Source organism: Ovis canadensis, chromosome 1, assembly GCF_042477335.2.
Source record: "Ovis canadensis isolate MfBH-ARS-UI-01 breed Bighorn chromosome 1, ARS-UI_OviCan_v2, whole genome shotgun sequence".
NCBI lineage: Eukaryota > Metazoa > Chordata > Mammalia > Artiodactyla > Bovidae > Ovis > Ovis canadensis.
In genome coordinates, this window is record NC_091245.1 from 93,995,677 (window position 1) to 94,022,921 (window position 27,245).

General features: G+C 41.2%; 1 protein-coding gene across 2 annotated transcripts in view; it reads left to right on the forward strand.

Moving 5' to 3' along the window:
• The window catches only part of SLC22A15 (solute carrier family 22 member 15), a 96,861-nt gene extending 71,387 nt beyond the window's left edge, over window positions 1-25,474 (forward strand). For both annotated transcript variants that reach the window (XM_069601497.1, XM_069601490.1), the window contains 6 exons: window positions 5,884-5,969; window positions 19,218-19,338; window positions 20,849-20,921; window positions 23,569-23,757; window positions 24,299-24,443; window positions 24,529-25,474. In XM_069601497.1, the coding sequence (XP_069457598.1) occupies window positions 5,884-5,969; window positions 19,218-19,338; window positions 20,849-20,921; window positions 23,569-23,757; window positions 24,299-24,388 (559 nt within the window). In that variant the 3' untranslated portion in view covers window positions 24,389-24,443; window positions 24,529-25,474. The remainder of the gene's footprint in view (window positions 1-5,883; window positions 5,970-19,217; window positions 19,339-20,848; window positions 20,922-23,568; window positions 23,758-24,298; window positions 24,444-24,528) is intronic.
• The last annotated feature ends 1,771 nt before the right edge of the window (window positions 25,475-27,245 follow it).

A 27,245-nucleotide genomic window follows, 5' to 3' on the forward strand; every position in this document is an offset into this window, starting at 1 on the left:
ATCTCCTTACAGTCCAAGGGACTCTCAAGAGTCTTCTCCAACACCGCAGTTCAAAAGCATCAATTCTTGGGTACTCAGCTTTCTTTATAGTCCAGCTCTCACGTCCATACATGACAATGGGAAAAACCGTATCTTTGACTAGATGGACCTTTGTTGGTAAAGTAATGTCTCTGCTTTTTAATATGCTGCCTAGGTTGGTCATAACTTTTCTTCCAAGGAGCAAGCAGCTTTTAATTTCATGGGTACAGTCACCATGCAGTGGTTTTGGAGCCCCCAAATATAAAGTCAGCCACTGTTTCCATTGTTTCCCCATCTATTTGCCTTGAAGTGATGGGACCAGATGCCATGCTCTTAGTTTTATGAATGTTGAGTTTTAAGCTAGCATTTTCACTCTCCTCTTTCACTTTCATCAAGAGGCTCTTTAGTTCTTCTTCGATTTCTGCCATAAAGTGGGGCCATCTGCATATCTGGGATTATTGATATTTCTCCCTGCAATCTTGATTCCAGCTTGTACTTCATCTAGCCTGGTGTTTAGCATGAGGTACTCTGCATATAAGTTAAATAAACAGAGTGACAATATACAGCCTTGATGTACTCTTTTCCCGGTTTGGAACCAGTCTGTTCCATGTCCAGTTCTAACTGTTGCTTCTCAACCTGCATACAGGTTTCTCAGAAGGCAGATCAGGTGGTCTGGTGTTCCCATAAGGATGCAGCATGCTTGGGGCTGGTGCATGGGGATGACCCAGAAAGATGTTATGGGGAGGGAGGTGGGAGGGGGGTTCATGTTTGGGAATGCATGTAAGAATTAAAGATTTTAAAATTTAAAAAATAAAAAAAAAAAAAGAATTTTCCACAGTTTGTTGTGATCAACATAGTCAAAGGCTTTGTTGTAGTCAATAAAGCAAAAGTAGATGTTTTTCTGAAACACTGAAAGATGAACTCCTCAGGTTGGTAGGTGCCTAGTATGCTACTGGAGATCAGTGGAGAAATAACTCCAGAAAGAATAAAGAGAGCCAAAACAAAAACAATACCCAGCTGTGGATGTGACTGGTGATAGAAGTAAAGTCCGATGCTGTAAAGAGCAGTATTGCATAGGAACCTGGAATGTTAGGTCCATAAATCAAGGCAAATTGGAAGTGAATCAAACAGGAGATGGCAAGAGTGGACATCAACATTTTAGGAACTGGTGAACTAAAATGGACTGGAATGGGGGAATTTAACTCAGATGACCGTTATATCTACTACTGTGAGCAAGAATCCCTTGGAAGAAATGGAGTAGCCATCATATTCAACTAAAGAGTCCAAAATGCAGTACTTGGATGCAATCTCAAAAATGATAGAATGATCTCTGTTTGTTTCCAAGGCAAACCATTCAATATCACAGTAATCCAAGTCTATGCCCCAACCAGTAATGTTGAAGAAGCTGAAGTTGAATGGTTCTATGAAGACCTACAAGACCTTTTAGAACTAACACCCCAAAAAGATGCTCTTTTCATTATAGGGGACTGGAATGCAAAAATAGGAGGTCAAGAAACACCTGGAGTACAGAAAGAAGTCAAGAAACACTCCAGGCAAATTTGGCCTTGGAGTACAAAACGAAGCAGGTCAAAGGCTAACAGAGTTTTGCCAAGAGAACGCACTGGTCATAGCAAACACCCTCTTCCAACAACACAAGAGAAGACTCTACACATGGACATCACCAGATGATCGACACCAAAATCAGACTGAGTATATTCTTTGAAGCCAAAGATGGAGAAGCTCTATACAGTCAGCAAAAACAAGACTGGGTGCTAAGGATCATAAGGGTGGTAAGGATCATAAGGATGATGAACTCCTTATTGCAAAATTCAGACTTAAATTGAAGAGAGTAGGGAAAACCACTAGACCATTCAGGTATGACCTAAATCAAATCCCTTATGATTATACAGTGCAAGTGACAAGTAGATTCAAGGGATTAGATCTGATAGAGTGCCTGAAGAACTCTATGTCACAGAGGTTCGTGACATTGTAGAAGAGGCAGTGATCAAGACCATCCCCAAGAAAAAGAAATGCAAAAAGGCAAAATGGCTGTCAGAGGAGGCCTTACAAATAACTGAGTAAAGAAGAGAAGCTAAAGGCAAAAGAGAAAAGGAAAGCTATACCCATTTGAACATAGAATTCCAAAAAATAGCAAGGAAAGATAAGAAAGCTTTCCTCAGTGATCAGTGCAAAGAAATAGAGGGAAACAATAGAATAGGAAAGACTAGAGATCTCCTCAAGAAATTAGAGATACCAAGGGAACATTTCATGCAAATATGGGCATTATGGGCACGAAAAAAGACAGGAATGGTATGGACCTAACAGAGGCAGAAGATACTAAGAAGAGGTGGCAACAATACCCAGAAGAACTATACAAAAAAGATGTTCATGACCCAGATAACCACGATGGCATGATCACTCACCTAGAGCCAGACATCCTGGAATGCGAAGTCAAGTGGGCCTTAGGAAGCATCACTATGAACAAAGCTAGTGGAGGTGATGGAATTCCAGTTGAGCTATTTCAAATCCTAAAAGATGATGCTGTGAAAGTGCTGTACTCAATATGCCAGCAAATTTGGAAAACTCAACAGTGGCCACAGGACTGGAAAAGGTCAGTTTCATCCCAATTGCAAAGAAGGGCAATGCCAAAGAATGTTTAAACTACTGCACAATTGCACTCATCTCACACCCTAGCAAAGTAATGCTTAAAATTCTCCAAGCCAGGCTTCAACAGTATATGAACCATGAACTTCAAACTGGATTTAGAAAAGGCAGAGGAACCAGAGATCAAATTGCCAAGATCCGCTGGATCATCGAAAAAGCAAGAGAGTTCCAGAAAAACATCTACTTCTGCTTATTGACTGCGTCAAGGTAAATCATCCCGTGCCATAAAATGATTGATATGAATCTTGAAGAAAGACAGGTTTCCACGCAAAACCTATAGTTTCATTAACATAGATTAAGAGAATAATTGTATGAGTAAAACGTACTGGTTTGGTGAGCCCTTATGGGTTCTGTGTCTTAAACAGAATTGACTTGAAGAAAGACAGAGTCTAGGGTAAGTACATAGTTCATTAACATAGCTTAAGAAAAACATTTCCATAGAAAAATGCGTAGGTTAGCTCAAGGTTTGGGAAAAGTTAAGTTCAGGTGGAAGCAGCTGTCATCATGGCGACACAGAGTTCTAAGAGAAGCCTCCTTTTAATTTTGTGTAGAGAAGGGAGAAAACCTGAGGCTCAGAGTTTGTTTCCTCCTGCCACTTGAGAGAGACGCGTCTGACACTTGCAGCCTGTTCCCTCCATTTGGAGACCCCTAGCCTTCTTGCCCGTTACCCTCTCTAGGGCCTTGCTGTTGATCTATTTTATATATAGCAGTTTGTGTCTGCCAGTCTCAGACTCCTCTAATTTATCTCTCCCCGCCCTTCCCCTTTGGTGACCAGAAGCTTGTCCTCTATGTCTGTGTTTCGTGGATAAGTTCATGTGTGCCATATTTTAAATTCCACATGTAAGTAATAGCATATCTGTCTTTCTCTAAGTAACTGGCTTCACTTTGTATGATAATATCTACGAAGCTCAATTTGTGTCATATTTTAGATTGCACATATCCGTGATGTCATGATATTTGTCTTTCTCTAAGCGGCTTTACTTCACTTAGTATGGTAATCTCTAGGTTCATCCATGTTGCATTATTATGCTCTTTTTTTATGCCCGAGTAGCATTCCATTTTATTTATGTATCACATCTTTATCCGTTCATCTGTTGATGGACATTTAGGTTCCTTCCATGTCTTACCTACTGTAAATGGTGCTTCTGTGAACATTGGAGTGCAGGGTATCTTTTCTGTTTTTCTCCGGATTTATGCCCAGGAATGGGATTGCTGGATCATATGGTATCTCTATTTTTACCTTTTTAAGGAACTTCTATATTGTTCTCCATAGCAGCTATACCAATTTACATTCCCACCAGTAGTGTGGAGAGTTCCCTTTTTTCCACATCCTCGCCAGCATTTATTGTTTGTTGAGTTTGAATGATGAACATTCTGGCTGGTGGGAGGTGATATCTTGTAGTTTTTATTTGCATTTCTCTAATAATTAACAATGTTGAGCATCTTTTCCTATGCTGATTGGCCATCCACACATCTTTGGAGAAATGTCTATTTAGGTCTTCATAGATTTTTAATCCAGTATTAAAAGACCTTACCACCTGACTGTTTTTGAGCAGGCTGTTTGAAATTTGTTCATCTCAACACATGGGAATATCAGCTCGACATACATAGAACTCCATGACCCAATCAGAATTTCATGACCCACTCACGGTCATTTAGAAGCTCTCACATAAGACAAAGAACTGGAGGAATGAGAAAGACTTTTCTTTCCTTTTAAGTCCCACTGGACTTTGTTGATGGGAAGAATAGATCCTGCTTTTGCCAGTCATAGTCAGTGAGCACAGTTTTGAAATATTTTCTAAAAGTTCTTTTATAGAGAACTCATTCCTTGGCTTTCTCAGATTCCTTCTATTACTAAACCCCTGACCAGGGCAGTTGGAAATTGTGAGCTAGAAATCAATTGGCTTATACCATTTCTCATTTTCTAGAAGTCATCATTTTTATTTAAAAAAAACACATCATTCCTTTAGCATGTACTGGATGCTGTCCTTGTGGGTGTTGAGGTCAGCTTATTTTAAAGGGCAGTTTTAGATTCCATTCAGTTGAAGGGCTTTTCTCTGGGGACTGGTCCCAATTGCCTCTGCTGACCCCTCTCTTCACCACTGAGTGTACTCATGGTCCAAGGGCTGAGTCAGGGAACGTATCCAGAAATCTGTTCCAGTCACCCCTCAGGTGTTCTTCCTGTTGTAGAGTGGTGCCCCACTCTGACAACCATGTAAAGTGTCATGAGGACATAGTCCATGGAGTGTCCTGTATGTCTTTGAATCCCTAATGCCTGCCTTGAATGATGCCTATCATTTGAAAGACATTGGATGCTGACTGTTAAATTAAGCACAATAACCTGGAGACTAGCATCCTTCCCTGTCCCCCAGCCACCACCACTGGAGTCAGGATTAAAACCTGAAGCAGAAGGAAGGAGCACCACATTGGGGGTCAGGCAGACCTGTCTTAGCCACGTGTTAATTTAATGACTTTGAGAAGTTATGTTCCTCGATGTGTTTATCCTTAAACCAGGGATTATGAAAGTCCCCTGGAAAAATTATCATGAAAGTACCAAGTGACATTGAAGCTCCTCACAGAGGACCTCGCACATTGCCTAGTAAAGGAAGGCTTATGAATGTTCATATCTTTCTTTCAAGTCTAGAGCTCTTATTTGAAAATTATTTCTCCCAAGAAAGTGTGCAATGAATTTCACTTAATTCTGATACACTAACAAGAAATTTCCTTCTGTTTGTCTTTTTAAGAGAAAAAGAGGTGTATAAAATTTTAACTGCTTAAGATACAAATAACCAGAAAATGAATAAATGAGATAAAATTCTCCCTGTTTTAGTTTTATTTTCTAGAAGATGGAGAACCTTTAAGCACATGTCTTAAAGACTGATTATTAGCATTAAATAAGATGATAGAGATAGAAAGCATTTCCGATAGTGCCTAGAACGTAGTAAGCACTCACAAAAGTAGATGGGATGGTTCTCTGTTCTTGTCCCACACACATCATTTAATCCTGCCATCCAGCTGGTTTCCCTTTGCTTTGTGATGGTTGCTTAAGTCATGTCTTAGTCAGTCACATTTGCTATCCACTCCTTAAGAAAAGATGAACATGTGATAAAAGTGGGGACATTTAAGAAGGAAGGTTGGGGGATGGAGGAAATGAATGTGTAAGTTTCTCTCGAGAGACGTGAACTTCTTTGTTTTATTTAGGTTTGGTCGGAAGCGGACATTGGCAGCATTTCTGTGCCTCGGAGGACTGGCTTGTCTTATTGTCATCTTTCTTCCAGAAAAGAAAGGTATGCCTTTTCAATTTCTACATGGGGGTTTTGAACAGCACTTTTATTACAATGAATCTCAATATAGTGGAGAGATTACCATATGCCATGCTTCATTTCTGTGATTGCATATTATTTAGCAATTGTGTGGGGTATAATGGGCCAGATTCTTTCCATTGCCTAAACTATTCTCTGGGTGAATAATGTGCTTAGAGGTGCACTATTAATTCTTTCAGGCGATTAAGCTACCATCTGGGGTGTCTGGACTGCAGTACTGGTGTTGTTAGAGTTGTTTATTTGATGATGATGAGGGCCATTTAGTTCTGCACAGAAGGAAACTCTGTCCAAGGCTGCAGATTGCCCTCCTTGGTCCAGCCAATCACGAGACTGGAGATGAGAGGCATTGGTCCTCCACGGTGGTTTTGGCACCCCTCAGCGTCTCCATCAGTACTTCCAAGGCACCCTGATAATAGCAAGAGCAGAATAAGAATAATATTGGTAATGATTGACCTTCTCTCATTCTTTTGTAAAGTGCGAATAAAACATCCTTAGGAAATGTTGCTAGTTTTATATTTGTCGCGTTGCTATGTAAACACAGCTTTAAAGAAAAGTCCCTTTGGCATTCATTTCTAACATGATTTCTGCCCTTCTGTAGAAATTCTATAGATAATGCTGTTTCTCAATTTCCTTTTTGCAGTAGCACACCTGAGGCATGCCCTCTATTGCATCGAGAACTGTGGTTTTAGCAGTGATTTTCACAGATAAGAAATGGGTCATAATGAACTCTCTGCTTCTGGGGCATAGGGTACAATGAAAACCCTGTTTTAGAGGCTTTTGGATTTTGTTAGGGCTGCATCATGGAGCTTGTTCTTTAGGTGAGGATCATTGTGAAATGGTTTAACATAAATGCTTTTAAGGGGGTGCTAAGCTGGGCAGCTTATAGGGTCTTAGTTCTCCAACCAGGAATTGAACTCAGGCCCAGCAGGTTGGGCTTCCCCAGTGGTTCAGTGGTAAAGAATCTGTCTGTAATTCAGGAGCTACAGGAGACATGGGTTCAATCCCTGGGTTGGGAAGATCCCCTGAGAAAGGGCATGGCATCCCACTCCAGTATTCTTTCCTGGAGAATCCTATGGACAGAAGAGCCTGGAGGGCTACAGTCCATAGGGTTGCAAAGAGTCGGACATGACCGAAGCGACTTAGTATACAAGGACCAACAGTGAAAGCTCTGAGTCCTAACCACTGGACTGCCAGAGAACTCTCTAAAATAAACTTTTTTGTGTGGTTGTTGCTTGAAAGTAATTCTATTTTTTTTAACGTTTTATATTATATTGGAGTATAACTAACTAACAAAGTTGTGATAGTTTCAGGTGGACAACAAAGGGACTCAGCCACACATATACATGTATCCGTTCTCCCCAAACTCCCCTCCCATCCAGGCTCACCCTAACATAAAGTTTTGATAACTGCTAGAAATGCGGCTGGAGAATTCCTTTGCTGTCAGAGCATGTCATGTATTAAGTGCTGCTTTGGTGATGGCTTCTCTTCAGGGGTCACCGAAGACGCCAAGGCCACGTGCCCTAGTTCTGTAGCCCCAGTACACCTGCTGTGCTGTTGGCTGCTGCCTGAGGTTCTGTGCCTTAAGACCAGAGCACTGTTGGTTCTAGTTAGGATTTTACTCAGTATTTAGATCAGCCTTATAGTGATTTCCATGGAATCCTGGAAACTAGAGAATGCAATACGTTTGCCTACTTCTCTCACCTCTAAGAAAGTTGTCACCTGTGCTTCTGCTAGTGAAAAGTGAAACTTCTCTACTATTGCCCTGCCTTGAGCTTGGAGAACTAAGTGCCCAGTTCTGTTTGTCTGGAATGAGGCACTGATGGGCTTCAAACCATTGCAGTGTTCAGTTCAGCAGATTCTGTTTTTCATAGACAACCTGGAAATTCAGGTGTTTTCTACCTGTAGTCGTCTCTTATAGAGAGAAACTTTTCCTTGTTACTCTAAATGCATCTGTAAGCTGTCACACCTTAGGCAAGCCTGGCCACTTCATGTCTTTCATCTCTCCCACATATCTGAATTCCAGGTAACCCACACGGTGGGACTCTACACACAGCCCTTTCTACACAGAGCCAAAGGGAATGCAGATTTGTGGTCTCTGGGCTAGTCTGGTCATCACTGTCTGCTCACTTCCTATCTGTCCTGAGACAGCAGCTGAGCCCCTCATGGATCGTGCCCTTGGTGGACGCTGAGTAACAAACGTAACAGCAGAGTCTCACACCCACAGATGTGCCCTGGGAATAGGATTCCTATGACATACTTAGAAAAGTGGATGTTGTCTATTTTTGAAGATTTCCAGAGAAACACATTCCGTAATGTTCCTTAGCAAATTGTCTCTATTTTTAATAGCCATTACAGTGTTAGAATGAGCCTCTTCCACTACAACTGAGCCCATTTCCTTTCGTTTTATTCATTGCTAGAGATGGTGAACATATGGTCACCCCTTTTTTGCATAATCCTTTCTGTCTTTGCAGGGAGTCATCTAAGTTATTCCTGAGTCTTCTCTGCTGCTGCTAAGTCACTTCAGTCATGTACTTTGAGCTAAAAATATTTGTTCCTTAAACTTTCTTTGAACCTTTCATATTTACTCTTTAAAATATTCTGATGGCTTTCTTTTAAAGCTCAGTTTTTTCCAAAGGGCCGAGGTTTAGGCTACCTATTATGAAAGTTCCAGTAAATGCATGTGAAGAAAGAGACCTGGCCATTCTAAAACTTGCGTTAACCTCTTGTGCATGAGCCTGGTGACCACTCACTTTCTTGCTGCTTTTCTGCTCATTTGCCCTCACTTTTCCTTATTAAGCATACATTCACTCTTTCCTTGCTGCCAACTTAGGTGGCCCTCTACCTGCCAGCTCTTTTTTAGCATCTGCGTATGATCATGGTGCTCAGTGTCTGAGGCACAGACACAGGTGTGCCTCTAGGAGAGACAGCCAGGAAGCTAGAAAATAGATTGCTTGGCGTTCCTTAGCCTGTGTGTCTGTTCAGTACCTATTTGCACCCTGGTTGGCCTCTAAGTAGATGTTCCCCCCTGGGGGCAGTGTTACCAAGTAGCCACTAATTTATCCCACAGATTGGTCATCATACATTTAACCTGATCGCTATCCTTGATTGAGGGCTTCTCTGGTGGCTCAGACAGTAAAGAGTCTGCCTGCCAAGCAGGAGCCGAATTGAGAAGATGGATAGTAAAGCTTGGGAAGGCCAATATAGCTGGAATTTTCTGGGCAAAATCCTGGAGAGGAGTAAGATCTATTTAGGGAGAACCCCAGAGATCTGCAGAAGATCTCTGAGCCCTTGGCTGCTTTCGGATCTGGCATGCGTCTGAGGCAGCTCCTGGGGCTGGAACAGAAGGAACAAGTAGAACAAATCTTGGAATGTAGGGCCATGCCTGGTTTGTGTTCTCTTTAGCCAGATGTGGAGCGTTGGGTGGGACTTCCTGGGCCAAAGTAACCCAACATGATAGGCTATTCTGCTATAGCAGAGCCTGCTCTAAAAGCACTTCAAACACTCAGAGGTAAGGTGATTCCAAGTCACTTAACTGCATTCGAGGAAGAAGAGCATCAATATGTAAAGGAATATGACCTAATCTAGCACTTAACAGTGTAACCAGTGGCATAACCTATGGCACCAGTCAGTGTTAGCAGGTGTGCAGATAAGCAGGAAAGTATCTCCCACAACAAGGGGAAATGTCAATAGAAACAGAACCACAAATGACACAGATAATAGAATGAGGAGGCAGGAACCTTGAAACAGCCATTATAAGTGTATGCCATATGTTTACAAAGACAGAAGAAAGCATGATCATAATGGGCAGAGAAATAGAAGATAGAAAAAGAGGCACACGGTACATCTAGAGATGAAACATACATTATGTGAAAATAAAAGCAATGACTGAGATGAAAAACAGAAGAAAAGATGAATGAGGAGGGGACTTCCCTGGTGGTCCAGCAGTCAGGAGTCCGCCTGCCAGTGCAGGGGACACAGGTTCAATCCCTGGTCTGGGAAGTTCCCACGTGCTGCAGAACAACTAAGCCTGTGCACCACAACCGCTGAGCCCGTGAGCTGCAGCTACGGAGCCCACACGCCTAGAGCCCGTGCTCTACAGCAAGAGAAGCCACCACAATGAGCAGCCTGCTCACCACAGGTAGCGAGAGCCCCACTATAGCAATGGAGACCCAGTGCAGCCAGAACAATTAAATTCTTTAAAAAATCAGTGAGGAAGACGTAGCAAAACACACTCCAGAATGAAACAAACAAAAGTTACAGGACAACACCAAACCCAACATGTATGCAGTTGGAACCTAAGAAGGAGAAAGTTTAAAAAAAAAAAAAAAGATACTTGCAAAAATTATGGTCAACTACTTTCCAGATTTGATGAGAACTATAATGCTTGATGAAAAAGTGGTCAGTTCATCAGAAAGATATTACAGTTCTGATTGTGTGTGCATCTGATAACAGAATCAAAGTTCAGGAAGCAAAATGGATAGAACTGAGAGGAGAAATAGACAGATCCACCATTATAATTGGATATTTATAATGACTCAATGACTGATAAAGTAGACAAGAGAATTAGGATATGGAGACTTAAACAGCCAACATGAACTAATTGACATTTATCAAACACACATCCCTAAAACGGCAGAATATGTATTCCGTCTGGAAAGTGCACCCAGAACAAGTACCAAGAGAGACTATGTTCTGGGCCATGAAACAAGTTTCAATAAATTTAAAAGGATTGAACTCTTACAAAAATGAGTTCTTTGACCAAAGGGGAATTAAACTAGAAGTCAGTAGTAGAAAGATATCAGGAAATCCTCAAATCCTGGATTTTAAAAACCATTCTTTGGAAAAAACATGGGTCAAAGAAGAAATCACAAAGGAAATTAGGAAGTATTTTAAAATAAACAAAGTGCAATGTATCAAGTTTGTGGGATGCAGTAAAGCAGTGTTTGGAGGGAAATTAGTGTAGTTAAAAAATGTATCAGAGTGGACTTCCTCATGGTCCAGTGGTTAAGAATCTGCCTGCCAATGCGGAAGTCATGGGATCAATCCCTGGTTTGAGAGGATCCCACATGCCACGGGATACTAAGCCTGTGTGCCACAGCTAACTAGCCTGGCGTGCCTAGAGCCCATGCTCCAACCAAGAGTTATCCTGGCTCACTGCAACTAGGGAAAGCACACATGCAGCAATGAAGACCCAGCACAGCCAAAAATAATAAGTTTTTTAAAAGGAAGTTTTCAAATCAGTTATCTAAGCATCTCCCTTAAGAAAATAGAAGGCAAATTAAAAAAAAAAAAACTGACAAACACAAAGAAAGCAAAAGAAAAGAAATAATAAATATAAAGTAAAAATCAATAAAAATATAAACAGGAGAATTAAAAAAAAAAACCAATGAAACCAAAAGCTGGTTTTTTGAGATCAATAAAATCAATAAACCTCTAGCTAAACATCTCTTTCTGCTTCATTGACTATGCCAAAGCCTTTGACTGTGTGGATCACAATAAACTATGGAAAATTCTGAAAGAGATGGGAATACCAGACCACCTGACCTGCCTCTTGAGAAACCTGTATGCAGGTCAGGAAGCAACAGTTAGAACTGAACATGGAACAACAGACTGGTTCCAAATAGGAAAAGGAGTACATCAAGGCTGTATATTGTCACCCTGCTTATTTAACTTATATGCAGAGTACATCATGAGAAACGCTGGACTGGAAGAAACACAAGCTGGAATCAAGATTGCCGGGAGAAATATCAATAACCTCAGATATGCAGATGACACCACCCTTATGGCAGAAAGTGAAGAACTAAAAAAAGCCTCTTGATGAAAGTGAAAGAGGAGAGTGAAAAAGTTGGCTTAAAGCTCAACATTCAGAAAACTAAGATCATGGCATCTGGTCCCATCACTTCATGGGAAATAGATGGGGAAACAGTGGAAACAGTGGCTGACTTTATTTTTGGGGGCTCCAAAATCACTGCAGATGGTGACTGCAGCCATGAAATTAAAAGATGCTTACTTCTTGGAAGGAAAGTTATGACCAACCTAGACAGCATATTCAAAAGCAGAGATATTACTTTGTCAACAAAAGTCCATCTAGTCAAGGCTATGGTTTTTCCAGTGGTCATGTATGGATGTGAGAGTTGGACTATAAAGAAAGCTGAATGCTGTAGAATTGATGCTTTTGAACTATGGTGTTGGTGAAGACTCATGACAGTCCCTTGGACTTCAAGGAGATCCAACCAGTCCATCCTAAAGGAGATCAGTCCTGGGTGTTCATTGGAAGGACTGATGTTGACGCTGAAAACTCCAGTACTTTGGCCACCTGATGCGAAGAGCTGACTCATTAAAGACCCTGTTGCTGGGAAAGATTGAGGGAAGGAAGAGAAGGGGACGACAGAGGATGAGATGGTTGGATGGCATCACTGACACAATGGACATGGGTTTGGGCAGACTTCGGGAGTTGATGATGGACAAGGAGGCCTGGCGTGCTGCGATTCATGGGGTTGCAAAGAGTCGGACACGACTGGGTGACTGAACTGAACTGAACTGAAACTAATAAAGGAAAAAGAGGACACAAATTACCAATATCAGGAATGAAAGAGGGACATCACTATAGAAATTGTAGGCTTTTATAAGGAGATATTTTTGGCATAAATTGGCATAAACATTTTTATGGCAATAAGTTTGACTTAGGCAAAATGGATAAATTCCTTGAAAGATACAAACTACCAAATTGTACAGAAACAAAGGTAAGCTGAATAGCCATTTTATCCAGTAAAGATATCTAATTGGTAGTTTAGAACATTTCCACAAAGAGAATTCCAGGCCCAGATGGCTGGAATTATGAAACACATAATTATAAACACTGATAAATTATGAAACACATAAGGAAGAGATAATATAATTCTACACATTCTTTCAGAAAATAAAAAAAAAGAACACTCTTCCAACCCAGTGTGAGAGGCCAGCCATTACCCTAATACTAAAACCAAACAAAGACTTAAGAAAACTACAGGTCAGTATCTCTTATTAATATAGATACAAGAATCATTACCTAAATATTAGCAAATTCAATTCAGCAGTAAATAAAAAGGGTAATGCATTATCATCAAGCAGGACTTATCCCACAAATGCAACGTTGGCTTAACATTCAAAAGCTAATCAGTGTTATTCACCATATTAAAAGACCAAAAGGAAAAACAAACCATATGATCCTTTCAATACAAGTAGGAAAAGCACTTGTGAGACTTCAACACCCATTCTTTACAATATGGAAATAAAAACAAAAATAAACAAATGGGACCTACTTAAACATAAAAGCTTTTGCACAACAAAGGAAACCATAAAACAAGATGAAAAGACAGCTCTCAGAATGGGAAAAAATAATTGCAAATGAAGCAACTGACAAAGGATTAATCTCCAAAATATACAAGCAGCTCAAGCAGCTTAATATCAGAAAAACAAACAACCCCATCAAAAAATGGGCAGAAGACCTAAACAGACATTTCTTCAAAGAAGTCATACAGATGGCTCACAAGTACATGAAAAAAAATGCTCAGCATCACTTATTATTAGAGAAATGCAAATCAGAACTACAATGAGGTACCACCTCACACTGGTCAAAATGGCCATCATCAAAAAAATCTATAAACAATAAATAGTGGAGAGGATGTGGACAAATGGAAACCCTCTTGAACAGTTGTGGGAATGTTAATTGATACACCCACAATGGAGAACAGTATGGAGATTTCTTTAAAAAAAACTAGGAATAAAACTACCATATGACCCAGCAATCCCACTGCTGGACATATACCCTGAGAAAACCACAATTCTAAAAGACACATGTACCCCAGTGTTCACTACAGCACTATTTACAATAGCCAGGACATGAAAGCAACTTAGATGTCCGTCAACAAATGAATGGGTAAAGAAGTTGTGGTACATATACACAATGGAATATTACCTAGCCATAAGATGGGACAAATTTGAGTCAGCTCTAGTGAGGTGGCTGTACCTAGATCCTGTCTTACAGAATAAAGTTAAGTCAAAAAGAGAAAAAAACATCATATATTAATGCTTATATATGGAATCTGGAAAAAATGGTGCTGATGAACGTATTTGAGGGCAGCAATAGAGACACAAACAGAGAACAGACTTGTGGACACAGCGGGGAAAGGAGGAGGCACAAGCTGAGAGAGCAGCACGGAAATGCGCGCATTACCACATGTGAAACAGATGCTGCGCTGTGCTCAGTCGTGTCTGACTTTTGGCCACCCCATGGACTGCAGCCTGCCAGGCTCCACTGTCCTTGGGGATTCTCCAGGCAAGAATACTGGAGTGGAAATTTGCCATATGAGGCAGGGAGCTCAACATGGTGCTGTGTGGTGAAGGGTGGGGTGGGGTAGGATGGGGGGTGGGAGAGAGGTTCAGGAGGGAAGGGACGTATGTGTACTATGGCTGATTTATGTTGACGTAAGATAGAAACCAGCACAGCATTGTAAAGCAATTATCCTCCAATTAAAGATTTTTAAAAATAAATAAAAAGACAATAGTATGGTGTAAATGCAAGGGGAAAAAAACTCACAGCAACTAAGAAGTCTACTTAGCCTGATAAAAGAAAACCTATAGCTAACATCACATTTAATGGTGAAAAGCTAAATTGTTGTTCCCTAAGATCAGGGAACAAGGCAAGGATTGCCACTTCTTTGGAGCATTTTACTGAAGTTACAGAAATTGCTAGCGAATACAGTGAGGCAATTAAAAAGAAATTAGGGGGATCCAAATTGGAAAACAAAGAAGTAAAATTGTTTTTATTCGTAAGACTACATGATTGTCTCCATAGAAAATACTAAAAAAAAAAATCTATTAGAATAAATAAATGAATTTAGCAGTCTTTGGTGCAGTTTTATTTCTGTATATTAGCAATAAACACGGAGAAGGCACTGGCAACCCACTCCAGTACTCTTGCCTGGAGAATCCCAAGGACAAGGGAGCCTGGTGGGCTGCCGTCTATGGGGTCGCATAGAGTCGGACATGACTGATGTGACTTAGCAGCAGCAGCAGCAATAAACAAAAAAATTGAAACAAAACAATGCTATTTTGAAAAAATAAAAATATTAAATATCTAGGAATAGAATTTTAAAAATATGTATAAAACCTATATAAAACTATAAAATATAAAACATTGAGAGAAATTGAAGAAGGCTAAATAAGTGAATTGGTGGTAATGGTGATAATAAAATAAATGAAGAGTTTACCAAACCCAAGGATCAGGAAATACTATGTAAGATGTCAAGTTCTCCCCACATCAATTTATCTTCAGCACAATCCCAGTAAAATATTTATCAGGCTTCTTTTTGTTGATACATATTGACAAGTTAATACTAAAATTTCTATGGAAATGCAAATTATATCCAAAACAATTTTTAATCAAGAAAAATTAAGTTGGAGGATTTTATCCTACCTGATTTTGAAACTTATTACAAATTTGTATTAATCAAGACAACATGGGGGATTCCCTGGTGGTCCAGTAGTTAAGATTTAGCGCTTTCTCTTCAGTAGCCAGGGTTCAACCCCTGGTTGGGGAGCTAAGATCCTACACACCACGGAGTGTGGCCTAAAAACAAGAAAAAGGAAAAAAAAAAGGCAACAATAGTAAGTATGGTATTGGCATAAGAGTGAATGTATAGGACTTTCTATATACCCAGTGGAAGCAGAAGCATAGATCCATGAAAGGACTTTGGTAAAAATGTTCCTAGTGTGTAATAGTTCCCAAATGCGCCCCAGCTGAGGAATGGATAAACAAATTGTGTTATATCCATACAGTGAATTACTCACCACCAACAAAGGAAGAAACTACAACCTTCTGATACATGCAGGGTCGTGGGTGAATTTCAGAAGCATTAGAGCTCTCTGATAGGTTTTTAACATATTCACAAATAGTAGAAATGTACTCTAATCACCCAGTGAATGAAGTGGATGATCAAGTTGAACTTGTACTCTTTGGGTCAGCGCAACGTGACTGTAATATACTGAGATATGTATTCTGGTGACCCCAGTGGACTCTGAGAAAACTTCAGATAACTAGTTCTGAAAATGACATCCTTAGTAGCTACGTCATTGGAATTAACTTAAAGCCTTTTAAGTTCATTACTTTGAAGGATATAAATGTTTTGAAAATTCTGTTTTTTCCCTCACAAAGATAATTGAGCTTAATTTTTCCTTTTAAAACACTCTGTTTTCTCAACAGTCATTTTGAACATTTATAAACAGCCAATAATATATGATTTCATTTTCAGATAAAGAACCAAGGTCAGAAATCCAGGGAACCAGCCCAGTGGCTGCAAAGCCTACCTCATCATTGACTCATGATGACCAACAGCCGAGCAGCTCCACAGGGAAAAGGCTAAGAAATCATTTTGTAGTAATCAGAGCTGTCTCAAATTGACATGGGCTACTTTGGGGAAAGTGAGCTTCCCCACGTTCAAGTGGCCACTGCAGACTCCATTGGCAGGAACATAGAGGGGAAGTTTCAGGCAGCAGACGAGGTGTCAGGCTGATGGGAGGATCCTGTGGGTATGTGGCTGGACCCAGGCTCCCCAGATGGACCATGGCTGAAAGTGTCCTGAACCTTGCCAGGGAGATGTCTTTCAGCTTGGGATCTTGTGGGTGTTTAGATATCGCCCTCTGCGACATATTATTTGAATTTAATTTTCAGGATGACAGTCCCCTAACCTGTTTTAAAGATGTTCTGAAAGATGCCATCCTGTGTGGGTTGAAAATAGTCCCAAAGATCATTTGCAATCAAGCAAATGTGCACATTTCTGGTTGCTTCAGTGCCACTCAAGACACTTCCTGACTTTCCCGGTTTCCTGAAAAATCACTGATGAATTTAATTTGCCCTCATTATTGGTTTACTTGAATTTTTTAGATATCAAAATCCAATCCTATACCTTGAACATGATTCTTTTTCCAGAAGCAAGCACCTCATGGCTTGAAATAATATATTCAGTACTTAAAATCGCTGACACAGTCTTCCAAATAGCCTGGCAGAAGAGAAGCAGGCCCCAGATGGTCGAGTTTGGCAGTGCTGGGCCACTGCATTCAGAACATCATCTTTAGAACGCCATCTTTAAAGTAGATGAAGATTTATTTCATAGTCAAGCTGGAATGTGAAACTTGTATTTTGGAATGGGGTGTATTATGTGCCTCCCTCTTCAGATGTTGAGAGAGCATGAACACAGATGCTCTTCACTTAAATTAATCCCTGTCATAGTGTTTACACTTATCCATTCATTAAATATTTAGTGAGCACCTCTGTGCATCAGACTATGGGAGGTGCCATGAGGGAAACACAAACAAAGCTTTGGCCTCAGAGAAGTCAAAATATATTTGGGGCAGACAGAATGGGAAAGTAAGCAAGTACAAGAGAGTGTCTGCAGCATGCCAGTTGTGTGGATTGGGGAATAGGGGCCATGAAAGTCAAGGGCAGGAGAGGATATTGCATTTGAGTTACTTAAGGGAAGAGTGGTTTTGATGAACCACATATGCAGTCCCAAGGAAGGGACAGGCATGTTCTATTACACAGAAATGTCAAGGAGAATGAGAAGCAATTACTTCGGTGATCAGGACATTGCTGTTGACCTTCAAGAACAGGAGTTTCAGGAGAGGGTGGTATTGGAAGCCACATTGTAGTGAGTCACAAGGCAGGTGCATTTGAGGAAAGGGAGGGTCACTCATTGGAGATGTTTGATTGTGAAGTGAGGAAAAGGGCAATGGAGCCGATGAGAATTTTTGGTATTTTTGTAGAAGGAAAAATGTGTTCTTTTGAAGGTGGAGGTTAGTGGGTTGCTGAAGGGAAGAGGTTAAATATTTTTGAGGAATAATTACATTGTAAGATCCCAGAGAAGATAGTATTAATAAAAAGAAAGAACCACTGGACAACTGATAGCATTTTAGATAGGAAAACGAGCGGGCATAAACTGTGTTTTTGCACTGTGTGTTTAAAAAAAGGTTACATTAGGAAACTCAAATATCATTATTGATTAGTAATCCAAGTAAGAAGTTGGGGAGGAGGAAGGATGAAAAGTAGTTCCATATTTAGAATCTTGTTCTTTAAGGAACATTAATGTATATCTTCTGGTAATAGTTTAGTGGGATTATTCCTTATCTTTGCAGTGGAACGCCAAGGAATACAAACTGAAGATTGGAGTTTGGGGGAATTTACTCCTCTCATGTATCAGGGCTTCTCATGCTGATCTGCCTTTTACATCATTGATTGTTGAATGAGGTTGGGAAGAAAGGAGAGGCAGGTAATACCTGTAGACAGGTAGAACTTACGACTTCTGTGACACTTACTTGACTCCAGTACAGACGTTTTCAGGGAGCTCTGTCGTTAAGGAGTGAGTGCAGGTTGTTTTTTTTTTTTTTTTTTCCACCTAATTGACATATAGTTGATTTACAATGTTGTGTTCATTACTGTTGTATCGCAAAGTGACTCAGTTATACATATATGTTCTTTTTCACATTCTTTTCCATTATGGTTTATCACAGGATATTGAATACAGTTCCCTGTGCTGTAGAGTAGGACCTTGTTGTTTATCCATCCTCTATATAATTGTCTGCATCTGCTAATCCCCGAAACAGCTGAGACTGAGCACACACATAGTCCCAGACTCCCAAGTCTCCCCTCCCCCACCCCCATCCTTGGAAACCACAAGTCTGTTCTCTATATGTGAGTCTGGTTCTGTTTTGTAGGTATGTTCATTTGTGTCATATTTTAGGTTCCGCATATAAGTGACATCATATGGCATTTGTCTTTGTCTGACTTAGTATGATCGTCTCCAGGTCTACCCATATTGCTGCAAATGGCATTTTTTATGACAAAGTAATATCCCATCGTATATGTAAATATACACACACACACACATATATCTTCTTTATCCATTCATCTGTCAATGGACATTTAGGTTGTGCCGGTTTAATCACCCGTCATGATAGCCACTGTGAAAGATCTCCTGGGGCTGGCCAAAACGCTGAGGAATATTTTTTTTGTGCCGTTTGTGATGACTAAACCTTTTGCATGTGTGTCCAGTTATACGACCGCTTTGCTACTTGACGTCACCACGAATGTGTCCTACTCCTTCAGAATTAAGTGTGTCATTCAGAGGGACTTTTCTCCACCGAAGGCCTCACAGGTATGGCGCTTGTCTTCCTCAGGCACAGGTGTGCTTGCAGTGGTGAACAGCCGTTCCTTGTCCCTGCTGGGAAAGCTGGCCATCAGTGCTGCCTTCAACATTGTGTATATCTACACCTCAGAGCTATACCCCACAGTCATCAGGTACGCCTTGCACTCACCCTTCTCCTTCTATTTCCTGCATTTTGTTGTAGATTTTTGCATTGACATAGGCGTGGTCCTCACTTCTAGAGCACAGCTGGTGGGGGCCAGCAGCAACACAGTAAGCAATCATGAACCCAGGGCCTGTGGAGGCTCAGTCTTGCCCTATTAGCTGAGGAAAATATTGCTTTATCTTTGGCTGAATTCTCTGTCCATCTTGTGAGAGAGTTACTCTACACTAAGCGTATCCCATCACCCAGATAGCGCTCGTATGTTGTTTCCATTTCAGTCACTTGAGTGACTCAGCATGCCTCCCTCCTGTGTCAGGCACACAGTGGATCAGAGAACAAGGTCCCTGTTACCATAGAATCTGTATTTTAGCACAAAATATACATATTTCAAAAGAGATAATCCTTTATAGTTATAAGTGAGTATTTATATGTTAAAAGTAATTTTTAATGAGGACATGCTTATATCAAAAATAACATATTCAAAAACAAACCAAGAAAAGCCTCAACATATTTCTTTCCAAGTTTCTCCTCATAAAATAAGTTTGGAAACAAGAAACCAAACCTAATTTGAAGGGCAGAGATGCAGCTTAGTCTTTGCAGAACTGGCTCTGTGTGCTGGGTCTTGGTTCCCCATTTAGCATTTTCCCAGTCTTTTTTGAGGATCATTCCAAATGAATCCTTCTGTTTCCTTCATCCATGCAAGAAGCCTAACGGTTCTGTCTGCCTTTTTCCCAGTAAGAGATCAGATCATCTGCAATTGGCTTGTCATTCCCTGGTTATTCCCAGAAACTGCTTTCTCTGGCTATTGCCTATAAAACTAGGATGGCCATTTGGTTCCAAACTGGGACACTTTTTAGAGTGAAAGTGGACTTGTTAACAGTTCAGCTGGGATAGCAGGGTGCTATATGATCACACTACTTATAATCATTATCATTTTCATTTCCTCCCCCCTCCTTAATACCCACACTCCCAAAAAGATAATGTTCTTGGTTTCCTGAGAAAATATGTTCAGCCAGTTCCTATTTATATGCCTGATCCTTCTGTAGCTAGTTAGTTGAGTTTAAAAGAATGGACAGACTTTTCAGACCATAAAGCCTTGGCTTTTCTTTGACTGTTTGAACTAATAGGAGACCTAAAACATGAGAACATTTAACAAGAAATATTCACATGCTCATTTTTTCACCAGCCTCTATAGCTGCACTGTCCAATCTTGCATGTGGCTATGTAAGTTTAAATTAATTAAAAGTGCAGTTCCTCATTCTTACTCACGTTGAGCACTGAGTAGCTGCGTGTGTCCAGGGGCTTCCATGTTGGACAGGGAACTTACAGAACATTTTTAGCGTTATAGAAAGTTCAATGGGCAGTATTGCTTATAGTATCCTGTACTTCCATTTTGGGATTTGTTATTCTAAGCCCGCTATCCCTTAGAGCCTTAAAATTGTCTCCCTAGAACTTACTGGTTTTTTTTTGTTTGTTTTTTTGCTTTTTCTTATACCTTACAGGAATGTTGGGCTTGGAACTTGCTCCATGTTCTCCCGAGTTGGTGGGATCATTGCTCCCTTCATCCCCTCACTGGTTGGTTTGTACCTCCTAGTTCTGTTTTTCTTGATTGTCTGCTTTGTAAATGTTTGTGCTCTTGAGTAGAAAGAGGCAGCAAACAGCTGCCATGGAAGACCAGCCTGATGCAAACGTGAACCTTGTGCCTTTTAGATTAAGGACCTGTCAGTGCAGATGGACCCTTCCCTGGGATTGACTGTGTTCACTGCAGTTAGCTAATGCCAACCTGAACCTTCCTGTCCCTATTTGTAAGTTAGCAGATTAGTGAGCATTTCTGAAGTTTCTGTTGTGTGCTGGGCTCTGTGCTAAGCCTCTTACATACATTATCCCATTCAGTCTTCACTATAACAGTATGTGCTAGGCATTGGTACCCTGTATTAAATAACGAGGAGAACAAAGCACACCACTTGGAAAAGAAAGTTACAAGGGAAATGTGTGAAAGGGAGAAATGAATATTGTAAATTCCATCCCATCTTCAAATGTCCATGTTCTGCGAAAGATCCCATGGACCCCCCCTGGGCATGTCTCTGTTGGTCTTCTCTAGGACTTTCCCAGCCAAGACTTGTTGAAACATGACTAGGTTTGATGTGAGGCTGTGAGCCTGTTGTATAGACAACCGCTCATCACTCAGGCTACGACTCACCACGCCCTAGTATAGGATATTTCTGAAGTGCCATTGTAGCCTTTTCTTTTCTTGAGGAAGCGGGATACACTTCCTTTTTCTGAGTGTCTCTGTTACTGAGTCCAAGCTCTCTCTGCTTGCTGAGTGACAGGCCAGTTAACCACTGCTGTCTCAATAGGACCATCTTGTCAGAGTCTGAATGCTAGGTCCTATCATAGAACACAGAGTCAGAGGAGATGAAGAAATGAAATAAAAAGGCCATTAATCTTGCAGATATCTCCTGGAATGGCCAGCCTGGAGAGGGGATGTGTTGATCTCTTCTTTCTTGCCGCAGTTCACAGGTGGACAGGGTCACGTTATCTTTCTGTGAGTTGAATGATGGCACTTTAACCCTCAAGCAAGGTTCTTTGTGTGCTGCGTGCATGCTAAGTTGCTTCAGTCGTGTCTGACTCTTTGCGACCCTATGGACCGTAGCCCGCCAGGCTTCTCTGTCCTTGGATTTCTCCAGACAAGAACACTGGAGTGAGTAGCCATTCCCTTCTCCAGGGGATCTTCCCAACTCAAGGATCGAACCTGTGTCTCTTACGTCTCCTGCATTGGCAGGCAGGTTCCTTACCGCTAGCACCACCTGAGAAGCCCAAGGTTCTCTGAGGCAGGCCATTATGTATGATTATAATGACAAAAGCAATGAAAAGCAAGTCAAAGAAACAGATCCAACATGAAGTAAGAATTGACTCTTCCCTGAGCCATCTCTCCATGTTTCACACTCAATTTTAGATCACAGGACCCTTCTTATAGGTCTTACTAGTTCCAGTCTGCAAAATGTGTCCAACATTAGGTGTTTATCATTAAAGATGCCTGGTTTTGGATGGTTGTCCTAGAACGTTATAAAACCCAACACGGTGTTTCCCCCTGAGTCTGGCTAAGTTGAGAAGAGGCGAGTGTTCCCCTTGGTTCAATCACACGCCTGCAGTGTGGTCACGTGTTTGCATGCAGAGGGCCGGAGTCCTCCTCTCCTCCTCCCTATGCCTCCCTCTCTTCCCCCGTCATGTCATCACCTTTGAAAAACCAGGAAAAGACGACCAAAGCAGACATTCTAACCAGCCACAGAATTTAGAAGCCCAAACCAGGGATGACAAAAACTAGGTGGTTCCCATGCAGGAATTTAGGAATGATAATCAGTTCAGGAATCTCCTGGAGCCCAGTCCTGCAAGGACCATAATGTTATCTTTGAAATGATATGTTTGTGTTTAAATTTTCCTGAGAATGTCTTTTGGATCAGCCTGCTAGCATAGCAAAACCATATGTGTAGGTTTCTCTAGGCTTTTCTCTTCCTTTTCAGGGTGTTCAGTTCAGTTCAGACACTCAGTCGTGTCCGACTCTTTGCGATGCCATGGATTGTAGCATGCTGGGCTTCCCTGTCCATTACCAACTCCCGGAGTTTACTCAAACTCATGTCCATTGAACAGCAAGGAGATCCAACCAGTCCATCCTAAAGGAAATCAGTCCTGAATATTTAAGGGTGTTTACACCTTTAACCCCCAAGCCTCTCAGTTCTCGTGCTTAGGGAATCAGCACAGTTGTATGAGACTATTTGGCCAGTTCCAGGGTTGGGGACTTTAAAAGTTCATTTGCAGTGTTGCCTGCATGTGGAGATCACCGTGTCACAGGCCACTCGCCTGAAGTGCAAGCCGAGTGTCTGGCTCACCATGCACCCTGGCCGTGTGTCTTCGCTGCCCCTACCCCACAGCCCCCCCACCCCACAGCCCCCACCCCGAGCATAAAACAGTCTGCTGCTTCCGCTCCACAGCCAGAAGTCCTTTTTATCTGCTCAGCTGCATCTCTGTGCCTGAGGACTGGCTCTAGTTTCCCCCAGTAATTCTCTATGGGAAGAGAAGGAAGGCTGTGTGGTGTATTCTAGTAGGAAAGCAGGACCTGGACAGTAAACGTGCCAGGTCCTTAGTCATGAGACTGCTGATGTCATCTGCTAGGAAACTAACACTGAGTTTTTGTTTGTTTTCATTCCACTCCCTGTCCCCACAGAAGTATGTGCAGTGGTCTTTACCCTTCATTGTCTTTGGAGCCACAGGGCTGACCTCAGGCCTCCTGAGTTTATTATTGCCAGAAACCCTTAACAGCCCATTGCTGGAGACATTTTCTGACCTTCAAGTATACTCATATCGGAGGCTAGGGGAGGAAGCATTATCTTTACAGACCTTGGATCCCCCTCAGGTATGACACAGTTGTTCTTAATCATTCTGGTTTACTACATGATGACAGTTTGGGGGTAATAAAAAGAAAGAATGTCTGGTTAGAGTAATGTGTGTGTGCTCAGTCACGTGGACTTTGCAGCCCCACAGGCTGTAGCCTGCCAGGCTCCTCTGTTTCTCAGGCAAGAATACTGGGATTTCTCAGGCAAGAATACTGGAGTGGGTTGCCATTTCCTTCTCCAGGGTATTTTCCCAACCCTGGGATCCAACCTGCATCTCCTACATTGGCAGGCGAATTCTTTACCACTGGGCCACCTGGAAAGCCTCCTGGTTAGAGTAATAGAACTGAGCAAAAATGCCGGAAAACAAAGGTGGGATCTAATTGCAGCTAATTTTCAGGGAAAGAAAGATGATTCATTAGCTTTCTTAGAACACTTTAGGGACTAATTCTTAGTGGAATAAATATCATCAGAGTACCTTTGTCAGTTGAATGCTAGACAGTAATTTAATTTTAGAAATGTCATGACACCATTTCCCTGCCCTTTTCTTCTCTCCTGCTTTAGTCTGTGGACAAAGAGAGCCCTTTAGGGAGCGAGAGTGACGAAGAGGAAGAGTTTTACGATGCGGATGAGGAGACTCAGATGATCAAGTGAGAGCCCCAGGTTCCTCCTCGGAAGCCGAGGATCATCTTCTGTGGCTCTGTCGAGGGTAGGTGCTCCTGGGAAATTGCAGAGAGCTATGGAAAGAAAGGCTTGAACAAACAAGGTACTCAGTGTGACCTGATGTTTTATAGGCACCAAGAAAGTTGGAGAAGAGATTTCCGTGAACAGGACATCACTGCTTTGAGTGAAGAACTATTACTTTGCCTACAATTGAGATAGAGTGCAGAATCATGACCTTTGGCCAGATTGCTCAATTCTGCATGCCAGAGTGGTAAACTCAGTTGTTTCTAGACATTTGATTATGTTGCCTTTAAACTTCATTGTGACCTAAAGGCAAATATGTAAAATTTCTTCTCACCATTAAGATGGAATCTGTATACCAGATTTGACATCTGCCTGTCTGGATTGCTCCTCACCAGGAATCTTTGGAGGCAAGTTGATGTTAGCGTTGCATTCATTTTTGTGCCAGAAGAAAGAGATTGTTTGTGTGACCTAAGGCCCTCCAGCTTTACCCCAGGAGATGAAATCTGGGCCCTCAGCTTGGTCCCTGGTTCAGTGATTGGTTCCAGCTCCTCGTGTTAGTCCGACAGATGACCCACTAGAAGAATCCAGCCGCACCAAAGTAATGTTCAGAGTCCAAGGTGTGGCTGCACCCCCACCCCCCATCCCCAGCAGCTCCCTTTGATACGTAAATTTCCATCTCAGGTTCTAGTACCAGCAAAACTTCCAAACATGCCCAGTAAATGATGACATTTTATAGAGGGGAAGGGAAGTTAAAAAGTGATTTGTTGAACCCTTTTGTTGAGCCCTTGGATGTTTAAAGGGGAGAAAAAAGATGCCGCTTTTAATAAGGAGGAAAAGAACGTCATCTTTCACAGTTTTCCGTTTGTTTTGTCTTCAGTGTTGTGCAAGGAGGAACCTGGGCAACCTTTAAGGACTTGAACTCATTTAGTCCTAGGTCAGCCCCAGCCTGTTTAATTTAGCTAGAATGGAAGGCGCAGGAATTTCCTAGGAAATGTTGGTTTTCATTAAGTACCACTGGCTTTCAAATAAAATCAGTCATACTGTTTCCTCAAATTGTGCCAGAAGTGTTTCCTGTGAAACTCGAGTGTTATCTCAAAAAGAAGTGTTATCTTGGCGTCAATAAGCTTGGACAGCATTGCTTTAGGTCAGTTTCCCAACTGGGACCGCTGCTGTGTTTTCAGAATTTCCATTTCTGCTAATCTCTTGGAGAAAAAGAAATTTCACTAGAAATAGAAGTCATCACTGTGTCTGTTTCTGGAAATCTTGGAGGACTCACCTCAAATTGGCTCCAGCCCTCTCCTGTTTTCTTCCATTTGCCTCTTGGTTTGTACTATACTAGCCTGTACCTTTGTATTTGTTAAAGTGTTTTATATCCTTCATGCCCTTATGTATTGGGCTCTTTATAAATAGGAAGCATCTCTGCTACTGTTTATTTCTCTCCGCTGTGCCCAGAACACACTATGTATTGCTGTTTCTAGCCATCAAGGAAGTTGTAGAACTCCTGCCAGTATCGTTTTTGGCCAACCCAGGCAAATCTGACCCAAACCCCCAGACTGTGGAATCTTGGCATCTTTCTCTGGGAGCTGGAGACCCTGCCCACCATCAGGAGAAGAAGAAAGAAGCACTTACAAGGACACTTAGCAGCTCTTTGTTGTGACGTTAAAGGGAAAACACCAGCTAACATATGGTGATTCTTGTCTGGTTGTCAGCCTCTTTGCGTTATAAGAGTAATAACCCCATTATCAAAAAATGTGGAAACTAGAAGCTAAAAAAATGTATTACTCACAGACTCAACACCCAGAGACAGCCAGTGTTGTGGCTTTGTTCTCTTTGAAGACCGACTGGTAGCCCATCTTTTTTGTTGGCACTGGGGTTCCCTCTGCCTCTGACTAGATGAATGAGCATTCCATTAGTTCTGTCCCTGAGTGTTCTCTTTTTCCAGCTCTAGGGGAGAAGAAGGGAGGGAAGGAAACGCAGTTGGAACATATGTCGCTAAGGCTGGACTTGCAGCTGCTGGTGTCAGATGTGCCACTACGTTTCTTTAGTGTTTCTTTCTTGATGGTCTTTTGGCAAAGTTTAATAATTTGCCTTTTATAAAAACAGATTTTGTTTCCTTTTTGCTGTTAACTGTTGAAAAATAGTGATTGTGGAGATTGTGCACATGAGTACATTTGTGTTGATTAAATTATTGGAAAACTCCTAATTATAGATAACAAATGTTGTCTGTTCAGATGATCTGTAAAAGGTTTCCTTTTAAATGTCTATATTGTATTCAAAATTAAATTTCTTTTCTCCAGAAAAGCAACAAGAAAAATGTAAGACACATGAGAAATCCCAGGGCTTCCAGCATCTAAGATCTTATCAACAGCTTGTCCAGAACTTAAGCACCACACAGATGTCTTGAAAGAAACTGTGCTGTAGTTTTCTGATCAGTAAGTTAAAAACCACTGCCCATTGAAAATGCAGTATTTGTCATTTGGCTGATTTCAAGTGACAACAGACATTCTTTAGTATCTAAAAATAAAGAAAAAAAAACACAAATACAATAAGTAAGAAGCAAATAAATGTTCCTGGGACACTGCCCAAGTAAATTTGATCTGGACAAGTATTTTTATAGAGGTCAAATTTGATAAAGATACTTCTAATAGATTTATATTCTTAACAAAAACATTGCAGTAATTCTCTCTACTAAACCAGAATTAAAATGCAGCTTTCTAATAGAACTGAGTCCTCCATTACAGTTTTTTATTAGATCATTAGATCTTAAATTGGACATCTATAAACGATTTTTTTCAGTAAATAAAATGCAGCTTTTTTGGCTTCT